The sequence below is a fragment of the Macrotis lagotis genome, chromosome X, assembly GCF_037893015.1.
Source record: "Macrotis lagotis isolate mMagLag1 chromosome X, bilby.v1.9.chrom.fasta, whole genome shotgun sequence".
Lineage (NCBI taxonomy): Eukaryota > Metazoa > Chordata > Mammalia > Peramelemorphia > Peramelidae > Macrotis > Macrotis lagotis.
This window is the reverse complement of record NC_133666.1, coordinates 72,919,828-72,937,705: the sequence shown is the minus strand read 5'-3', so window position 1 is coordinate 72,937,705 and position 17,878 is coordinate 72,919,828. Positions and strand designations below refer to the sequence as shown.

The following is a 17,878-nucleotide window of genomic DNA, read 5'->3' as shown; positions in this document are numbered from 1 at the left end:
CATTTCCACTGCCACCATCTTGTCTAGGCCTCATCACCCCTTTGACTCACCTAGAATCCAGGAGAGGACAACCAAACTGGTGGTGAAGGGCTTTGGGCCCATGCCATATGAGGATGGATCGATGAAACGGGGGCTGCTTAACCCAAATGAGAGGTGGTGACAAACAGGTCATGAGCTACCTTCCAGGATGAATAGGGCTATTTTAAGCAGAAGGATTGGCTTTGCACTGCTTGACCCCAAGGACAGAAGTAGGAGGAATTACATTCAACAGCACTAGAAGGCAGTTGCAGAGAGAGAGACTTTTGTCTCAAAATGTCCCAACAGGTAGATGTGTCAAAAGTGGAGGTAGTGGCTTCCCTTTCACTTGAGGTCTTTGAGTTAAGGCTATGTGACCCCTTCTTGGGGTGATTGTGGATAAACTGATTCTCATTTAGGTTTGGGTTACATCAGATGGCCACTGCCAACCCTTCCGGTTTGGAGGATCTATACCAGTTGCCTAGAGAACATCTAGTCCAACCCCCACAATTTATAAATGAGGAAAATGAGGCCCAGAGTATTCTGGCTTGCCCAAGGTCACATAGCTAGTCCATTGCAGAGCTGTACTCTTTACCCATTTCCCACTGGTTTCATTGTTGGACCATCTAAATCTTATCTAAGCACCTTAGACCCAGTCATGATGTGCAAGACATAGCTGAGAAATGACCCAATACCTTTCCATTGACATGAGTAAACCTGTGTATGTGAAACTCTATCAACAGTATTGGCATGCATGGGTCAGTTTGCTGCTCTACACAGTCTGGCAATGTGTTGACAAAGCAATCTACTCCATTCAGCAGACACGCAGTGAATGCCTACTGAATATTCAACCCTGTCCTTGGTGACTTTGGGTACTTAATAACCAGATGATGATGACGACAACAAGGAAAGGGTTGAATTTCCTGAGGACTTTGGGGCCACCAACCTCTTAACTACATTTAATGAACATGGTCACTGTACTGTGCTCAGTGGCAATGCACCCTTAGGCATGCAGAAGGTACCCCTCAGTGGGCAGAGTCAGCATGCATAGTTAAGGCAAAATCACTTACCATCTTGGTCGTTACCTGAGTCAGCCGGAGACTTGCTCCTGCGCACAGGGCCAGGACTTTTTGCTGAGCTCTTTTGAGTCTTGGGAGATGACTTAGTGCCAGTGGTGGCAGGCGGGGCCCCCTTCATGACTCGGCACTCTGTGGGGAAAGCACCTAAATTAGTGGGATCCAATATGGAAGAGCTCCCCCTGCCCTGACCTGACTTCTGGAAGCCAAGCAGTGATGCCTCCATCGCAGCCCCTTGCCCAAACTTAGAAATGATAAGAACTAGAAAGTGATTCCAGGTCTCTTAGACTGCAAGTTCAGAAAAGGGAATTGCTAAGGGTACCTTAGAAACCCCAAAGATATCACAAAAGGCAACAGAGAAATTGTTCTGCACACCTTAGAGTGACCGACATATTATTCTTGTTTTTATTGAGCATGAATCTGATGACTTCCAACTCTGCAGGTAGAAGAGAAATCCTAGGGTAAGGGCTTGGTCTGAATTGGGCAGTTAATGCATAGCATTCTAGGAATTGGCACAATCCAATGGTTTCTTATCATAGAATAGATCAGAGGATTTGGAATTGTAAAGGACCATAGAGACCATGGATCATGAAAATGAAGCCTAGAAAAGGGAAATGACTTGGTCAAGGCCATTATACAACTGGCAAGTGACAAAGCTTAGTGAAAGGGCTGCAATATCTTTATATAGAAAGACATAGATCTGGGACACAAGCAAGGAAGACTCCTTCATGTGGCCAGCAGCCTGCCTTAGTCTATGGAGGAGCCTGGGCTAACAGATGGTGGGGCTGAGGCAGGGCATGGGAAAGTGAGCTGGGCCTGAGAGCAGTGCCAGTCTGGCTTGCCCATTGTTGTTCTGTCTTCCCTATGATTAGGTTTGAGTCTCAGCTCTGTCACTTACCAACTCTGTGACCTTGGCCAAGTCACTTCTATCTAGGCCTGAGGGTCTCTTCTGTAAAACTAGATGGCCTCTGAGGTCATCCCAGTTCTAAATTTGTGCTCTTCTGATCCCTTCTGGGTTCATATTTAGGCCTAGGAAACCTCAAGTGCCTTTTCTTGATCCATAAGCATTCTGGGAGAAGTGGGTATGGACTGATCCTGGTGGTTCTCTATGGAGTGAGGGGAATGGCAAAGGGTGAAGGTTTCAGGTCTGAACACCTCAGATTTACACTGCTGAGGGGAGTGAGTGGGTGGGGTGGGGCAAAATATACCTATTTCAGGAAGGGGAAGATGGGTTTAACTGCCAGTTTCATGCTGGTCCTTCCCCATAACCCAGTATCCTTTCAAAGCCACTTTAGGTTGCTGTGTCATCCAAATGAACCTACGGATATCTTATGTGGTGAAAGGGGAAACAAAGGCATGACAAGGACCATAGGCAACCATAGGCACCATTTCTGCTCACCATTCTCATCCAGGGAAAAGTCATCCTGGGCATAGCGGAATTTTTCAGGACCACAGGCAATAAATACATCATCATCACCAAAGAAATCATGGAGACAGGTCACCTGTAGAGAGAACAGACACATTTGTTGGCAATTCTGTTGGTAGGACACCTGGGATGCCCATGGGCTGCCAGAGACAGCTGAAAGAACCCCTATCTTCCTTGACTCCTTTGGATTACAATATAAAATCACAGAATTGATCATCAATTCCAACATACTTGACAAGTGATTATCCAGCCTGTGTTGGAGAACCTCCAGTGAGGGGGATCCCCCCAGTTCCCAAGTTGTCTCATTCCACTTTGGGGTGGAATGGTCAGGGAGCTTTTCCTGACAAAAGCAACCTAAATCTACCTCTGGGTTCTCCCTCCACTCCTCCTGGTTTTGCCTCTGGGGCTTCACAGAATACTTGGGTCCCTCCTGTTTCACAAGATAGCCCTTAAAATCCTTGAAAGTACCAGGCATGTCCACCCCCCTAAGTCTCCCCTTCATCTGCTCCTCATATGACAAGGACACGAAACCCCTCTTCACACTGATTGCCCTTCTCCAAGTGCCTCCCAGTTATCAATCACCCAACTAATAAATAAATGTTTATTATTGTTTTTGTGGTTATTGTTGCTATTATTCTCAAATATGTGGCACTATGCTAATTCTGAGGAAGTGAAGCCAAAGACTAGAACACTCTCTGCCTCCAAGGAACTACTTTCTCTCAGCAGAAACATAGAAATAAATATGAAATATATATCAAGAAAATAAAAGGAAATGTGAGTGGGGGCATATTAGCAGCTAACTCTAATTTTCTAGGTGTCAGAATGTGGGCAAATTAATTGTCCCCTCTGAGCCTCAGTTTCCCTATTTATCCAAGGGAGATAATGGTTCTCATACTCCTACCTACTAGAGGTCTAAGAGGCCACTGAGTACATTTCTCTTCATTTACAGAGGGGGAAACAGAGGGTTCGGGGACTGGCTCAACACAGGTGGTTGAGCAGGGTTTCAAACCCTAGTCTTCTGATCCCATACCCGGAATGCTTTCTTTTATGTCGTGCTACCTACACCCTGATTCTAGAGGTTTCATACAGGACACCAGCCTAGTCACTGGTAACCACACAGATAGCTTCAGTGCAAGACATTAGGTGGGAGAAGAGCACACTAATCCTGCAGGTCGAAACCTAATAGCAAGACCCCTCGGTTCCTAGTATTTCCCAACTGAAGTCCAGTAAAGTTATGCAGTTGATCTTCTCCCTCCCCTCCCTCCCACCCTGAAAGTCTTTCTCTTTCCAGGAACCCTTGACTCTTGCATCAACAAAACATTTCACATTCTATGAAGTATATTCACATCCATTCCCTTCTTTTCCTCTTCCTAAAAGATCCATGGAAGAGGTTGGGCAGGTCAGGGCAGGCAAATCTGGCTCCCTAAAGCCTAGAGAGAAAATGTTCTGGTGCTCTTTGCAAGAGGTGGCTTTGCCACAGGTCTGGGGGCTAGGAATAGGTGCAGAGGCTCTGCTTGGCCCTCAGAGACAACCTGGGTCATAACAAGTCAGCCACTTCATTCATCACTGTGGGGGAGGGAAAAGAAACTCTGCTGGTTCCTCTGATATTGCTAAGTCTTCAGGATTGCCTATGGGTCATGTGCGACCCTGAGCTGGGGGCAAGATAACCAACTAGACTGGAAACCATTCACACTTATCATTGTTCATGGCCTCTTAGGGCTTATTGGGTATTGAGGAGTGGCTGGTTGCTGTGGGACATTGAGAAAGTCCTTTCTGTTCTCTAGGTCACAGTTTCCCTCTCTGTAAAATGAGGCAATTAGACTAGGTCCTCTCAACAGTTCTTTCCAGTTCAAAGTTTCAATGTGACTCCATTCTACCTCCTTAGGAGGAGGGCAAATTTAGTAGGGTCTTGGGTGATTCCCACAGACTCCTAGGAGGGCTAGCTATACTTTACTCTCCTTGACTCCTCAGGATTCCAGTGTGAGGAAAATATGGCATGGAGAGAGCTTTTGATCTTGGTCCAGAAAACCTGACTTTGAGGCCTTTAACCTTGGGCAAATCCCTTAAGTTCTCAGAGCCCCAGTTTCTCTAATTGTAAATAGATTGGAAGTGGACTTCTTGCCTCCCCTCTCTGACACTGCAGATACTTGAACCTCTGTCTCACTGGGTTTACTGGCAGTTCTAGAAGGTAGTACCGAGAGCTAACCAAGCAACAATAGGGAGGACTGTGCTGCAGTGATCCCTTTGCCCTTTGTCTTCCTCCCCTATCCCTGCTATGGGCTTGATAGTTTGGCGGAAGGAGTGGAGGGAGCAGACATACTCATAGATGTTGGGGTGACGGCCCAAGGAATGAGCTCAACAACCCACCTGATATGTGGGCATCCAATCTCTTCCTGTAGCTAGTGAGTGGGCATCTCCTCCTGCCAAGGCAGCCCATTCTACTTATTCTCAGGTGGCTAGAACTCAAGGCCCTTTACTATCCTGCTTGCCCTTCCTGGATCTAGTTCAGCTTCTCAATATTCTTCTTAAAGGCTTAGACTTGAGCCCAATACTTTAGATGTGGTTTGAGGAGGCAAAGGCCAGTGAGATTGTCACTTCCCTAGCCCTGGAAGCTTTGCCCCTCACTTCAGCCTGGTATTTAGGATCCTTGGTATATTGATCCCAGCTGTCTTTCCAAACTTATCTCCTACTACTTCTCTTTCCCAGAGATGACGCTTCAGCCAAACTGGATGACTGATATTGGCTAACCTTTCAACTGTCTGTACCTATAGATTCCCTGGCCTCTGCCCTACCTGCCTAGTTGCTAGACCCTTGCCCTGCACTGACCTGTGGGCAATAATGGGACTTCTAACCCTTAACCTGATTGTCTCCAATCCCGTAGAGCTCTCTCAGAGTATGAACATGGTAATGTAGGAAGGGCACTCAAAGGCAGAGCACCTGGGGGGGGGGGATTCCCTACTGGGAGACTTTGGACAAATCATTTCTGCTCTCTGGGCCTCAGTTTGGGATAGTCCAGTCAGTCATTAAGTGCCTACTATGTGCTATGAATACAAAGAGAGGCAAATGTCTCTCCCCTTCCCCAGGCCCCTGCCCAATATCAAGTCCAGTCCAGCACCTGGCCATATATGGGGGTGGGGTGCAGGGAACATTGTGCAATTGCCCTGGGTGATATTCTTGCAAATGAGAATTGTGAGTCACCAAAAGCCTGTCCTTCAGTTTCCCATCGGCACCCTAACTACTGCCTTCTGAAGTTCCAGCAAGCCTCCATTGTTCATTGACAGAAGTTGGGGGTTGCTGATCATTTTCCCTTCTTTATCCTCCCAGGAAAAATGGCTGGCTAAGCCAACGGCTCATTCGCCATGATGATACTCCCCTCCACACAGGCAGCATGCTGCGTCAGCCAGACCCAGCCCCTTTCCCCCTCCCCACTCTGCGGCTGAGCCACTGCAGTCTCTCAGACAAAGAATCTGATGGCAGCTATCTCAGTGACCTCATCGGAGGGAGGTGGCTGAGGTGGTGGCAGCAGCAAAAGTATGGAGCAGCCTGATTAGCATCTCAACAGGGCCCCAGGACTGGTCAGGGCCTGGGCCTCTAACTACATCCAGGCTCCCTCTTCTTTAGATACAAACAATCACATTGAAAGAGGTCAATTTGCCCAAGCCAGGATGAAGAGCCTCTATGAGCTCTTGGGTCATTGTTAGTCCTCCACAAAGCATGTCAGGACAGACCTGGTTTACTTGGTTGGGGTTGGGAGGCAGGTGCCTGACAGCTAAGTAGCCACAATGGGTTGTGGCACCAGCTGGTCAGAGTGAAAGAGCACCATATTCTCAGCAGGGGAGCAGGCTGGCCCTTCATAGAGGGACTGGGCCAGTCCCCCTTCAGAGGGAGCAGTTGTCCAGTCATTTCAATCATATCTGACTCTTTGTGCCCCCCTTTGGGAATTTCCTTGGCAAAGATGCTGGATATATCATTTCCTTCTTTTTTTAACGTTTGTGCAAGGCAATGGGGTTAAGTGGCTTGCCCAAGGCTACACAGCTAGGTAATTATGAAGTATCTGAGGCTGGATTTGAACTCAGGTACTCCTGACTCCAGGGCTAGCCATCCCACCTAGCCATCCCATCATTTCCTTCTTCAGCTAATTTTACAGATGCAGAAACTGAGGTAAACAGGGTTGTGACTTGTTTGGGGTCACACAACTAGTAAGTTTCTGAGGCCACATTTAAATCAGGTCCTCCTGACTCCAGGACCAGTGCTCTAGCTACTGTGCCAGCTAGTCCTTTCAGAGGGAACAAAATCTCATAGAATAGTCTGGGTATAGATATTGTGTGAAGGACCTCTTAAGTCCTGGGAGAGCTACTTCTAAGCCAAGAATCTAGTCCCAACAGAGCTTGGTCAGGGCAGGGGGACCTGAGTTCAGATGGTTCAATTGTTTCTTCTGAAATCTCAGGACCAGGAAAGGCAACTGGACCCCTTAAGCTTCCATGGGGAAAAGCTGGCAATTCATCTCAAGGGGCACTTGTGCTAATGAGGAAGCCTCTCAAAGGCAAGAAAGGAGAAGCTGAAATTCAGAAAAAGTCTTCCTTTAGGGAAGATCAGTGTCCCACTGGCCTCCACTCCAGGTGTTTCTGGTCCTGGCTGTCACTGCTCCTGGTCCACTGTTATAGACCTACATTATTGAGTGCTGGCCTTGGGTTACATAGAGTACAGTTCAGCATGCTTTGGGTTTAGTTTCCATTTGCCCCCAAAGAGTAGATGAGTGGGTATTCTCTGTATGGTCCTCTGGAAAATAGTTGGTCATGTTCTATCACCTTATAGAGAGAGAAACTAAGACTCAGAGAGGGAAAGGCATTTAAAATCATAGAATTCCCCAAGCTGGCATCTAGACCCTTGGAGAGCCTTGAATGCATTCCCATATTTTAGATGATCAAACTGAATCCCAGAAAGGAGCTGTGATTTGGTCAGGATGATACAGGTAATATGTTGAAGAACTTGGATTTGAACCCAAACCCCAGATTCCAAAACCAATATCTTTCCTTTGTTCCTGTCCCCTTTCTTCTATTTCCTATTTCACAGAGCTGCTCAAGAAGTCCTCAAGTAGGTTCCACATTCCATAAATTTGTTTTTTTAATGTGTCATTACTATCAGGGTCATGGATAATTACCTTATGGAGCCTGTGCTTCTATTGCCACTTGGGCTCCTGGACCATTTAACCAATGGTCCCTATCTTCATCCGGGGCTGCTAGCATATCAAACTACTGTTAGCTGAGCCTAGGACACTATTAACTTGTACTTGGGTGGGCTCTTATCTTCTGGGGCTGATTAATATTGCTTTCTAACTCATGGTAATATTTGGTCTGTCCCTATTTTGGTAAGGAAAGAAGTGTTAAAGAGCAACTGAGGGTAGCTCTAGGCTAGACAATGTGGCCCCAGAAGTTAAAGAGTTCCTGGATGCTTAGACCAAAGGAAAACTAATGACTTAGTTTAAGAATCCTTGCCCCAACCCAGTTACTCATTTTGTTCTCTTCTGAGCTAGGGATCAGTCTGAGCCTCCTGTGCTCCCTGAGCCTAACCTGCTGCATGGGTGAGAGCTAGCCCAATGGCATTGACTACCCTCAGGATTATAGAGCACAGCCTAAGATTCATCTCATATTTCTGGTTCTGTAAAATGAGGGGCTTGGACTTTGTGGTCCATATGGTTCTTTTTCAGCTCAAAGTCCTATGATCCTATTACATGAGCCTGAACATTAATTCAGGAAGGTGCTGGGTCATAGTCAACCTCACTGCAATGGCCATTTATTTATAAGATTTATTAAGCCTACCTGCCTGACTTTTCCCCAGTTCCCAATCTTCCTCCTTTCCCCTTCCTCTGCCTCATGAAAAACACCACAACCAAAGGGCTTCCTGAAGCAGGACCTGGATTTATTTTTTCCCTTGCTTTTCCTGACACTACCTTGACAGGCTGGCTGCGATCAGCACCATGGACAGTGTCATGCAGCCAGTGGAGGCTGAGGACCACTCCCTTTCAGGACAAAGAATCAACTGTTTGCAACATTCTGGCTGTAGGCAGACCCAGTAGAACTGGGGGAAGTGGTGGTGGGGGAAGTGGGGGGGAATCATCGACCTTTAGGAAATCACAGAACTTGGGGGTGCAGGACTACAAACATATCAGGCTTTTAAGGAAGCTGCAAGACTGAAGGCTGATGGTGGTTTGAAATCTAATCCCTCCATTGGATGGGAGAGGCAGTGTAATGTAATAGAAGTCTGAAGCCCCAGATTTGAATCCTAATTCTCTACTGTGTGATCTTGGGGAGGTCCCTTGTCCTTTCTAGACTTCATTTCCTTCCTCTGTCACATGAGAAGACTGGAATAGATAAACTCTACTGAAGCCCCCTCCAGCTTTAAATCCAATGATTCTGAGAGGTCCATACTTAGCTCATTAGCCAGTGAAGGCCTCAACAGACTGTGGTGGAGCATCAAGCAGTAGGTAGTTTAAGTATTTAACAGCCTAGGAGACCATGTCCTAGGAAGGCCACTGAAGAATTTTCACCAGTGAGACCATTAAGGGCCCTCATTAGCTGCTGGTGTCAGTCACTAGGGTCTCTCCAAGCAACTCAGGTTTTGACTAAGGAGCTACAAGGCAAAGACAACCTGTATCCAGCCAGGGGAGGGGAATGGGGTGGGACTAGGGAAGCAAGCACATGAAAGTCTAACAAGTAGAGAATGAAGACACAAACCAAAACTAACTGCAGACAACTCTTGGCAGTGAATAGAAATGGTGAGACCTACCACTTCAACTCTCAAAACAAAGAACAGACATTAGCTCAGAACTGCAAGTGGGCTTCGGACATAGAAGACCGTGGCCTCACCTTTCCTTCTGGTGGCATCACATGGAACTTTTGTGAGCCAGTGTGAGAACCAGTGTGGATTTCATTGATTAGAAATTTCTTTAAGTGATGCAGATTGCAGCCCATCTATACCTGCCCTTTTTGTGGAACTATTGTCAATGTCCTCTCCCAAGTTCACCATAGGGGGTTTACCCAATGTATTAGAGGTTTTCCTTATTGTTGCTGCTGTTTTCCTGCAATCTTGAGAATACCACTGGGACACTCTGGTTATTCATCTGCTATCTCTATCCCTTTAATAACATTCACTTTTGCTTTTGCAGATTCCCATTTTCATGACTGACTATAATACAGCAACACCGGCAGAATCTTGGTATTAAAAAAGATAGGTCGTGGAAGGTGGCGCAGTGGATAGAGTACCAGTCCTGGAGTCAAGAGGACAAGCTCAAATCTGACCTCATCCACTTAATACTTACTAGCTGTGTTACCTTGGGCAAGTCACCTAACCCAATTGCCTTGGCAAAACCAAAAACCAAACCAAACCAAACCCAAAAGATAGATCTTTGTCTACATGGCAAGCTTGGGGTCATTTGAAGAGCCCTACAATTTCCTAAAGTTAATCTAACCTGCTTTCATTCTTCTCAACTGTGGATCAAACTCATTGTCCACTTTTGCTGTCTGTCACAGAGATATATACTGATGGACAAGCTTTATATGTAGGTCATAACCTTAGCAATCTCCATTCTTCCTTTACTTGGGCTCTCTTATGTGGATGGCCAGACCAAACTTTTTTGAATGGCTACATACCTTTTTCAGGAGGCTTCACAATGTCCTGGGACTTGACCCAATCAACACAATGTTATCCACCAACAGAACAAAAGGAGAACCTTGCCATCTACAAAGGTCCTTCTCCAACTTGCACTCTGCATTCAATCTCCTCCTTCATGTGGTGAACACATTTGATGAGCATACTTCTATTTCATACCTTATCTGATGTTTTGACCAAAGGGTCATTTGTGACACCCCATCTGGGGCCACTCCCCCAAATGGAATTCATACTCATGATCCCAAAAGAGTACCTGCTACTTCTAATACTAAGGGCTATAGGGGGTAATTCTGAGAGATTGGGTTTTTGGCACTGTTTCTCACAAGTCTCCATTAGTATGCTTTCCCCTAACAAGTAGCCAACCAAGTAATCAGCTCTTAGAAAATGTATTCATTAAGAAGGTATAGTAAGAATTTCTGGGACAAACATTCTTTCAACCCCTCCACTTCCCTCTCCCCAAAAGCCCAGGGCATATTCTCTCATAAATGCATGGCTCCACAGGATGAGGAGGTTCAACCCAGCATGCAATAGCCAAGGTGCTTATGTGAGGCAAATCCTGGTTTTGACCTAGAAGGTCTTCCTTCATTGAAGCTCTGTCTGGCATTCTAAGGTGTCTGACTCCTCAGGTGGCTGTCCCTACATTTGTCCTCAACTGTATCACTCTGCTCCTGACTGGATGCACTGTCTCCTATTGGTCCAGTCTCTCTGATGACATTGTTATTGGGGGGCAGGGGATTGGGAGGAGAGAGAGAAACTCTTTTTCCTTCTCCCAAGAATGATTCCCTCTCAGGAGCCTGGATCCTACTCTGGAATCCTCAGCATTTCCACCACTGGCCTGGTTCACCATGACTTGACAGCCTACTGTCAATCCGTCACAAAATGTTGCCTGCTGTCAAATTTGCTTTTGTCCCATGGCCTAAAACCCAAAGATACTCTCACATTAAGAGTTTCTTCACATATATGTAGGAAATCTCCATAGTTGGTGCTCTGTTGGCTGACGGATTCAAGTTAGTTGAGCCTTCTGTGATCCCTTTCATTAGGATGGGGGTTCCCTCTCTTTATACATCAAATAGGGTTCTTTCAGGTGTTCTGTATCTCATTCAATGATGTATATAGGAGGACAACTCAGGGGAAAGGGGGCTTTGAAGGCCACATTCTGCTCTAGACTCGAAAGCTCTTTCATAATCAACAAAGCAAAACAATGACATCTCCCATTTGCTTCAATTTGCAGGAAATTGCAAAATGGTGAAGAATCAGCCAGTCCATTGCTGTAATGGCTTACATTAACCTGCTGGATACTATCCTATCCTCATCAAGGATAGTCTTGATTCACGTGTAGGTGACTCACCTAAAGATTTGGTTGAGATGGGTTCTGCCTCAAAGAGTTGGATGACATGAATCTCCACAGATTAACATTTAAATAGGGAGATTAAGGCATCTCTGAGCCTGGTGGGCATCAAGGGCTCAGATCACCAGGCTTTAGGCTTGAGTATGCCCTTTCAGGGGCAGCTAGTTGGTACAGTAGTTAGAATACTGGCACTGGAATCAGGAAAACCTGAATTTAAATCCAGTCTCAGACACTAACTAGCTATGTGACACTGGGCAAGTCACTTCATTCTAGTTGCCTCAGTTTCCTCCTCAGTAAAATGGACTAGAGAAGGAAATGGCAAAGCAGTCCAGTATCTCTGCCAAGAAAACTCCCAATAGGATCACAAAGAATTGGACATGACTGAAACAAGTCAACCACAACAGCAAATAGCCCTTTCAGGCAGTGAATGCGAGAAGCTGACCAGCTCAGGGAGCCTTCCAAGCAGGGGCACCCAGTTCATTTACAACAGCCTCTGGCAGGCCTGGAAGCCCACAACTTAGTCTCCAAATTGCCCCACAATGAAGACAAGGTTTTCCGTCTTCTGTTAGGCAGCAATGGCAGACTCAGATTGTTTCTTCCAGCAAGTCCTATTTCTCCAAGAAGTTTGACTTGGATTTGGCGCCCTGTGATTAACCAAGATAAGAGCAAGACAAAGGCAGCATCCGCCCAGCTGTTCCCCACCGACAGGCCTGACCTTCCCAGCTGAGGGAGGGCTCTTTGTGCTAGGAAAGGGGTTGCCTAGCAACCAGGCCTTGCAGCTGCCAGCCTCTAAATGCTGAAAGCATGACTTATGGAAAGGAATAGTGCAGCAGAGAAGGGTGGGGGTGGGGGTTTGGCCATTCAGCTTTAGCTTAGGAGCAAAGGATCACCCCCCAATTCCTCCCCCTTCCCATGGGGAACCTTGAGCTAGAATTCTTTGTGTGTTTGCACCCCCACTCCTGCTACCCTCTGGAGTCTCATTGGAGTGACCCATCTACACTCAAGCAGGGAGGTGGAAATGTGCTGAGTGGGTTGGGGGAGGGGGCCTTGGACCATACCATCCACTCATTCACCAGATCTCCCTCCTCCCTTTGGGGTGTCTCCATTGTATAGTGAAGGAAACCGAGGGACAGATTTACAGAGTCTCTGAGTTGGCATCTGAATAAGAATGCCCATTACAGCATACCCAACAACTGGTCATTCAATGAACTTAAAGATGTATAATGACTGGGAACCCAGTCCATTTCATACTTTGAAAGCTCTGTCAGCAAGGGTTTCCTCACATTAAACCTAAATTTACCTTTCTGTAACTTCAGTTCAAGCGCAATTAGGTGGCATTGCAGTGGAAAGAGCACTGGACCTGGAGTCAGGAAGATCTGAGTTCAAATCTAGCCTCAGACTAGCTGTAATGACCCTGAGCACATCACTTCACCCTGTTTGCCTCAGTTTCCTCATCTGTAAATGATCTGGACAAGGAAATGGCAAACCACTCCAGTATGTCTTCCAAGGAAACCCCACAGAGGATCATGATGAGTTGTACACAACTGAAAAATGAATGAACAAGAACAATTTCAATCCAATAAATAGGTATTAAGCACCTTTCTTGTGCAAGGCAATCTCTTCTCATCCAAAACTGAAATAGGTCTTGCCCTTGAGGACCTATATCCCCATTCCTTCTAGTTTTGCTTTTGAGAGTCCAGCAGAATTAAGTCTAAGCTCCCTTTCATATGAGGGCTCTTCTAAGTTTCTCTTTAGGTTTGAGTATGCCCTTTCAGGCACAGCTAATCGGTGCAGTAGATAGAACACTGGCCCTGGAATCAGGAAGACCTGATATCAAATCCAGTCTCAGATACTTGCTAGCTGTGTGACCCTGTGTGATCCTGTTTGCCTCAGTTTCCTCATCAGTAAAATGAACTAGAGAAGGAAACGACAAATCACTCCAGTATCTCTAGCCCTCCTAAGTTTCTCTTCAGGTTCTAACCATTGCTTCCCACTAAGTCCAGTCCTCACATGAGCATAGTTTTCATTGTGATGATCTTCTGGGCATGTTCCTGCTTTGAAGAATCATAGAATGTCAGAGCACAAAGGAAACTCATAGAGGCCAGCCAATGCAATCTGGACTCTTCCACAGCCTTTCCCATTCTCTGCCCTCTAATGAGGAAGCACCTCCTGTCTCCTGATGCTGCCTATTGAACTTCTGCTGGCTTTGATTCTTATGTTTTCCTAACTCGGGCACTCTATTTGCTTAACCAACTTCTATCCATTGCTTCTGATTCTGATTCCTTAGGGTCATAAAGAACGAGTGAAATCCTTCTCTCATATGGCAGGAAGAGGAAGTACCATCTGGTAGCTTCTGATCTTAACCAGTGATTTTTGCTAAACTAGTGCCACATTCAATTGTTTTTGCATAGTCAAAGGGACTTGGGAGTTAATTGGTATGGAGAACTCTGAGGTAAGGCAATTCCTTCTACCAATGCAAGGTGACAACTTCTCTGCAACTTCTGGTCTTAGCTGCACTGAGATACGGATTGGTTCAAAATGTCAGAGAAGGGATCTGAACCCAGGTCTTCCTGCCTCTGAAGCCTGCTCCCTATCTACTCTGCCATATTACCTCTTCAAACAAGACAATTATGAAGCTTGTCCATTCCCATGGTGCCATCTCCCAGATTGGCAACCCATGTCTGGTCATGATTTCTTCAGAATCCTCAGCTTGGGCTTACATCCAAGGTGTTCAGGGAGACAATGTCTGTCTTGTGATAGGCAGGTCTATCTTAATTATCACAAAAAATAGCTGCAGTTGCAAACTTAACTTTGGATGATCTATAGGACTTGTCAACTCAATGCTAATCTAACTCTTCCCTTACCCATCCTTTCCTTTACCCACCCCCTCCCATCCCTGCTCATGCACACTTCTTTTGAGCCTCAGGCAGAAGGAGAGAATTGCCAGTTCTTCCCAATAATGAATCTGGTTTTCTCCATTATTTAGATAAAATTTCACAAATCTGTCACCTAGTTCTAGTCCCTTGACAAGGGGGACATCAAGTCCTTTGATCCTTCTACCTCATGGTAAGAATATCATTTCTACAAGCCTGACTCCCCTCAACTTGGAGAAGTCGGCCTTGAGGCCTAGAGGGGAAGCCCTTGTACCTCAGTTATTCAGAGGCTGGAGGTGGTGGGGTGGGAGTATTGGTGGCATCTCTTTGGCAACTTCAGAGAGCCTTTGCCACTGGAAAGCTTATACTCTTTGGCAGAGGGAGTCAAGAGAGGAAAGTGCTTTCTAACAATTAGAACTGTTAAGCAAAGCAACTGACTTCCTTGAAAGCTAGTAAGCTTCTTATCTCTGGGGGTGTTCAAGCAGAGGCTAACTGGGTTACCTCTTAGGAGTCCCATGGCCTTCAGTGTACACTTACTAGAGTCAAAGAATTATAAGGGACCTTAGAAGCCATGGTATCTAACACCCTCATTTGATAGAGAAGGAAACTGGGACAGACAGAGGCCATACAATAAACATGAGTCAGAATTTGAATCCAGGTCTCCCTTACTTCAAGCCCAGCAGCACTCTAGTCACTCTGCTTACTTAACTGCCTCAGATGAAGTCTTCCCTTATCTTCACCCCACTGAAAATGATATCATTCCCCTCAAATTTTCACAATCCTTTACCTACAGCTCTTTGGTGCTTTTTTTTCTCACTATTTCCTGTAGCATAATTTTTATTTATTTTCTCCTCATCACATTATCAACTTAAGTGCGAAGGACTTGTATCCTTTCTTTGTAATCTAAATGTCTGGCATGGTGACTTGGCTACAGTAGGCACTTAATGATTATCAACTGACTGAATGAGGGTTGTCTAGATGACCTTGTTGCCCCTATCAGCTTGCATTCTGACAATTGAATCTGGAATGATGGGAGAGTTATTCTCAGTGTCAGACTACAACCAAAGCCAACAAGTCACATTCCTTTCCTCTAATATTTCATGGTTTTCTTCTGAACTGTGTTAATTGCCAGAGTTGCTCTGCCTATCTCCAGAGAGAGAGAGAGAAAGAGAGAGAGAGAGAGAGAGAGAGAGAGAGAGAGAGAGAGAGAGGAGAAAAGAGAGCCAGGGAAATGGAGAAGAAAGAGAAAGAATGGGGAAAGAGAGAGTAGAGAGAAAGAGGAGAGAGGAAAGAGAGAGGAGACATGGAGGAGGATCTTCAGTGAAGGCCTGTCTTTTCAGGGGAAAAGGGGAAGTAAAGGCCAGTGAGAGTGGGAAAGCCCACCACAGGGCCACTCAGGTCCTGGCAACTAGATAGCAAGCCAACAGGGAGGGTCCCAACCCCAAACAAAGTCTGAACACCAGGACAAAAGACAGGACTGGGTTGGGAACAAATCACTGTCTAGGCAGAGCCTGGACAGAAAGGAGGAAACAAACCTCTGCATAGGTAACCCCTGGGCTGCATAGGCAACCTCTTGGCCTATGATAAGCCAGAGATCAGACTCCAGTCCCAGTATAAAAAAAAAACTGGGTCTATACTCCCTATAAACCCAGGGACTAGAGTTCAAATAATCAAAATGAGCAAAAAAAGCTAAAAGAGCGCTAATTCTAGAAAGCTCCCATGCAGATAGAAATGACAACAATGCCACCTCAGAAGTGGAAGGCAGCGAAAAATTGGGAAATGCCAAAAAGATACTCTGAATTGGACTCAAATTCAAAAGCTCATAGAAGAGCTTCAAAAAGAATTGAAAAATCAAAGAAGAGAGGAAAAAGGAAAATGGAAAAAATAAATGAGAGTCCTGCTGGAATATTATGAAAAAATGAACCAAAGAAAGTAAAAATAAGCAAGTGGAAAAAAGAAGAGAGAGAAAAAGAGGGGAGAGAGGAGAGAGAATAAAGAGAAGAGAGAAAGAGGTTTGTGTGTGTGTGTGTGTGTGTGTGTGTGTGAGAGAGAGAGAGAGAGAGAGAGAGAGAGAGAGAGAGAGAGAGAGAAGAGACAAAGAGGAGAAAGGTGAGAGATTGGGGAGAGAAGAGAGAAAGAAGAGGAGAGAAACAAAGAAAGGAGAGAGAGAGGAAAGAAAGAAAGGGGAAAGAGAGAAGAGAGAGAAAAAGAGAGGACAAAACCTGTCAAGGTCTAACTGTCAGAGCCAGATATCACCATCTGGCTATCTAGACAGGCAGATCAGAAATGCCCTGGCATCTCAGTGCTGATCCATGACCTGGGCAGATGAGGCAGCCAGTCTGTGGAAGGAGCAGAGGCCATGGGATGGGGTAGGGCTGTTCTCTACTCTCAGACTTCCTAGAGGATGGATATTATCCTATAAGGAGTGGTTCACATTGAGGGTTCTGCCCAAATGTTACCATCTGGCAAGATGCTTCCAAGGTACAACAGGAGGTACATGTTCCAAATGTCCATGTGATGTCAGGACTATTTAGAGCTTTCTTGAATTTGCCTCTCTGGTGAGTGCATTAGAATGGACCTTGCTCCACCTAGGCTCTAGTCCTAGACCCCTGAGCCTATTGGTTCCAATCAAACCTCTCTCTTTCCAGCCAACACTCAAGATAAGGGGAGATGCTACAAGACTGAGTTTGCATGATGGCCTGTGGCCTATCCACCAATGTATCCTAAGTCAAAATCTGGTTCACCTCTGCTGTGACACAGGAAGTTAGAATCTTCTTCTCTATCCATTTCAGACAATGTAGGAATTGATACAATGTACCACTTTCCGTCTTGCCCATCCTTACCTGGATGACATTTTTTTTTACCATGTGCCCCATACCATGTGTTACATTGTTCTATGATTGTGCTCAGGATGACTAAGTGAATCACATCTTCCCTAGGGTGACCTCCAGGTGAGGGAACAACTGTCAAGGGTGATTTCCCTTAGTAGACTCCCTTCAGATTGATTTGGCCTGTCCAAACACCTGAGTGTGCTGGCTAGGTTCTTGGCCTCCCTCAGCAGGCCACCTCCAGTTTTATTTTGTTTCTGTTCATTCCTCCTGGCTTCCTGCCATCCATCTGTTTCTCTACCATCTTTCTGATGCTTTGTGCTCCTCCCTGAATTATTGTCCTCAAACCACATTTCCAAATTATGAGCACAGGGTCCTTTCTGTCTCCAGCAGAAAAGACCCACTTCAAATAGACACAAAATTAGGGAGGAAAGGCAGTCTGTGCACACTTCAGCCATGGATTTAAATACATTTAATTCCCTCTACTGTGTGACTGTGGCCCCCTGATTTGCTAGGTGTTAGGGATACAAAGAATGAAATAGATCCATTCCACTGGGAAGCCCTGAAAGAGATAGGAGGTTAGGAGATCCCCAAGAAATCCATGAAATTAGAAAGAATTCAAAGAATTCAAAAGGGAAGAAATG

At 45.7% G+C, this 17,878-nt stretch overlaps 1 protein-coding gene across 2 annotated transcripts in view; it reads right to left on the bottom strand.

The window, feature by feature from the left end:
• The window catches only part of DCX (doublecortin), a 42,881-nt gene that overhangs the window by 11,429 nt on the left and 13,574 nt on the right, over positions 1–17,878 (bottom strand). The window contains exons 3-4 of one of the 2 annotated variants that reach the window (XM_074202880.1): positions 2,491–2,593; positions 1,086–1,223 (exon numbers count right to left, since the gene is read on the bottom strand). In XM_074202880.1, the coding sequence (XP_074058981.1) occupies positions 1,086–1,223; positions 2,491–2,593 (241 nt within the window). The remainder of the gene's footprint in view (positions 1–1,085; positions 1,224–2,490; positions 2,594–17,878) is intronic. The other variant, XM_074202881.1, reaches the window with a different exon arrangement.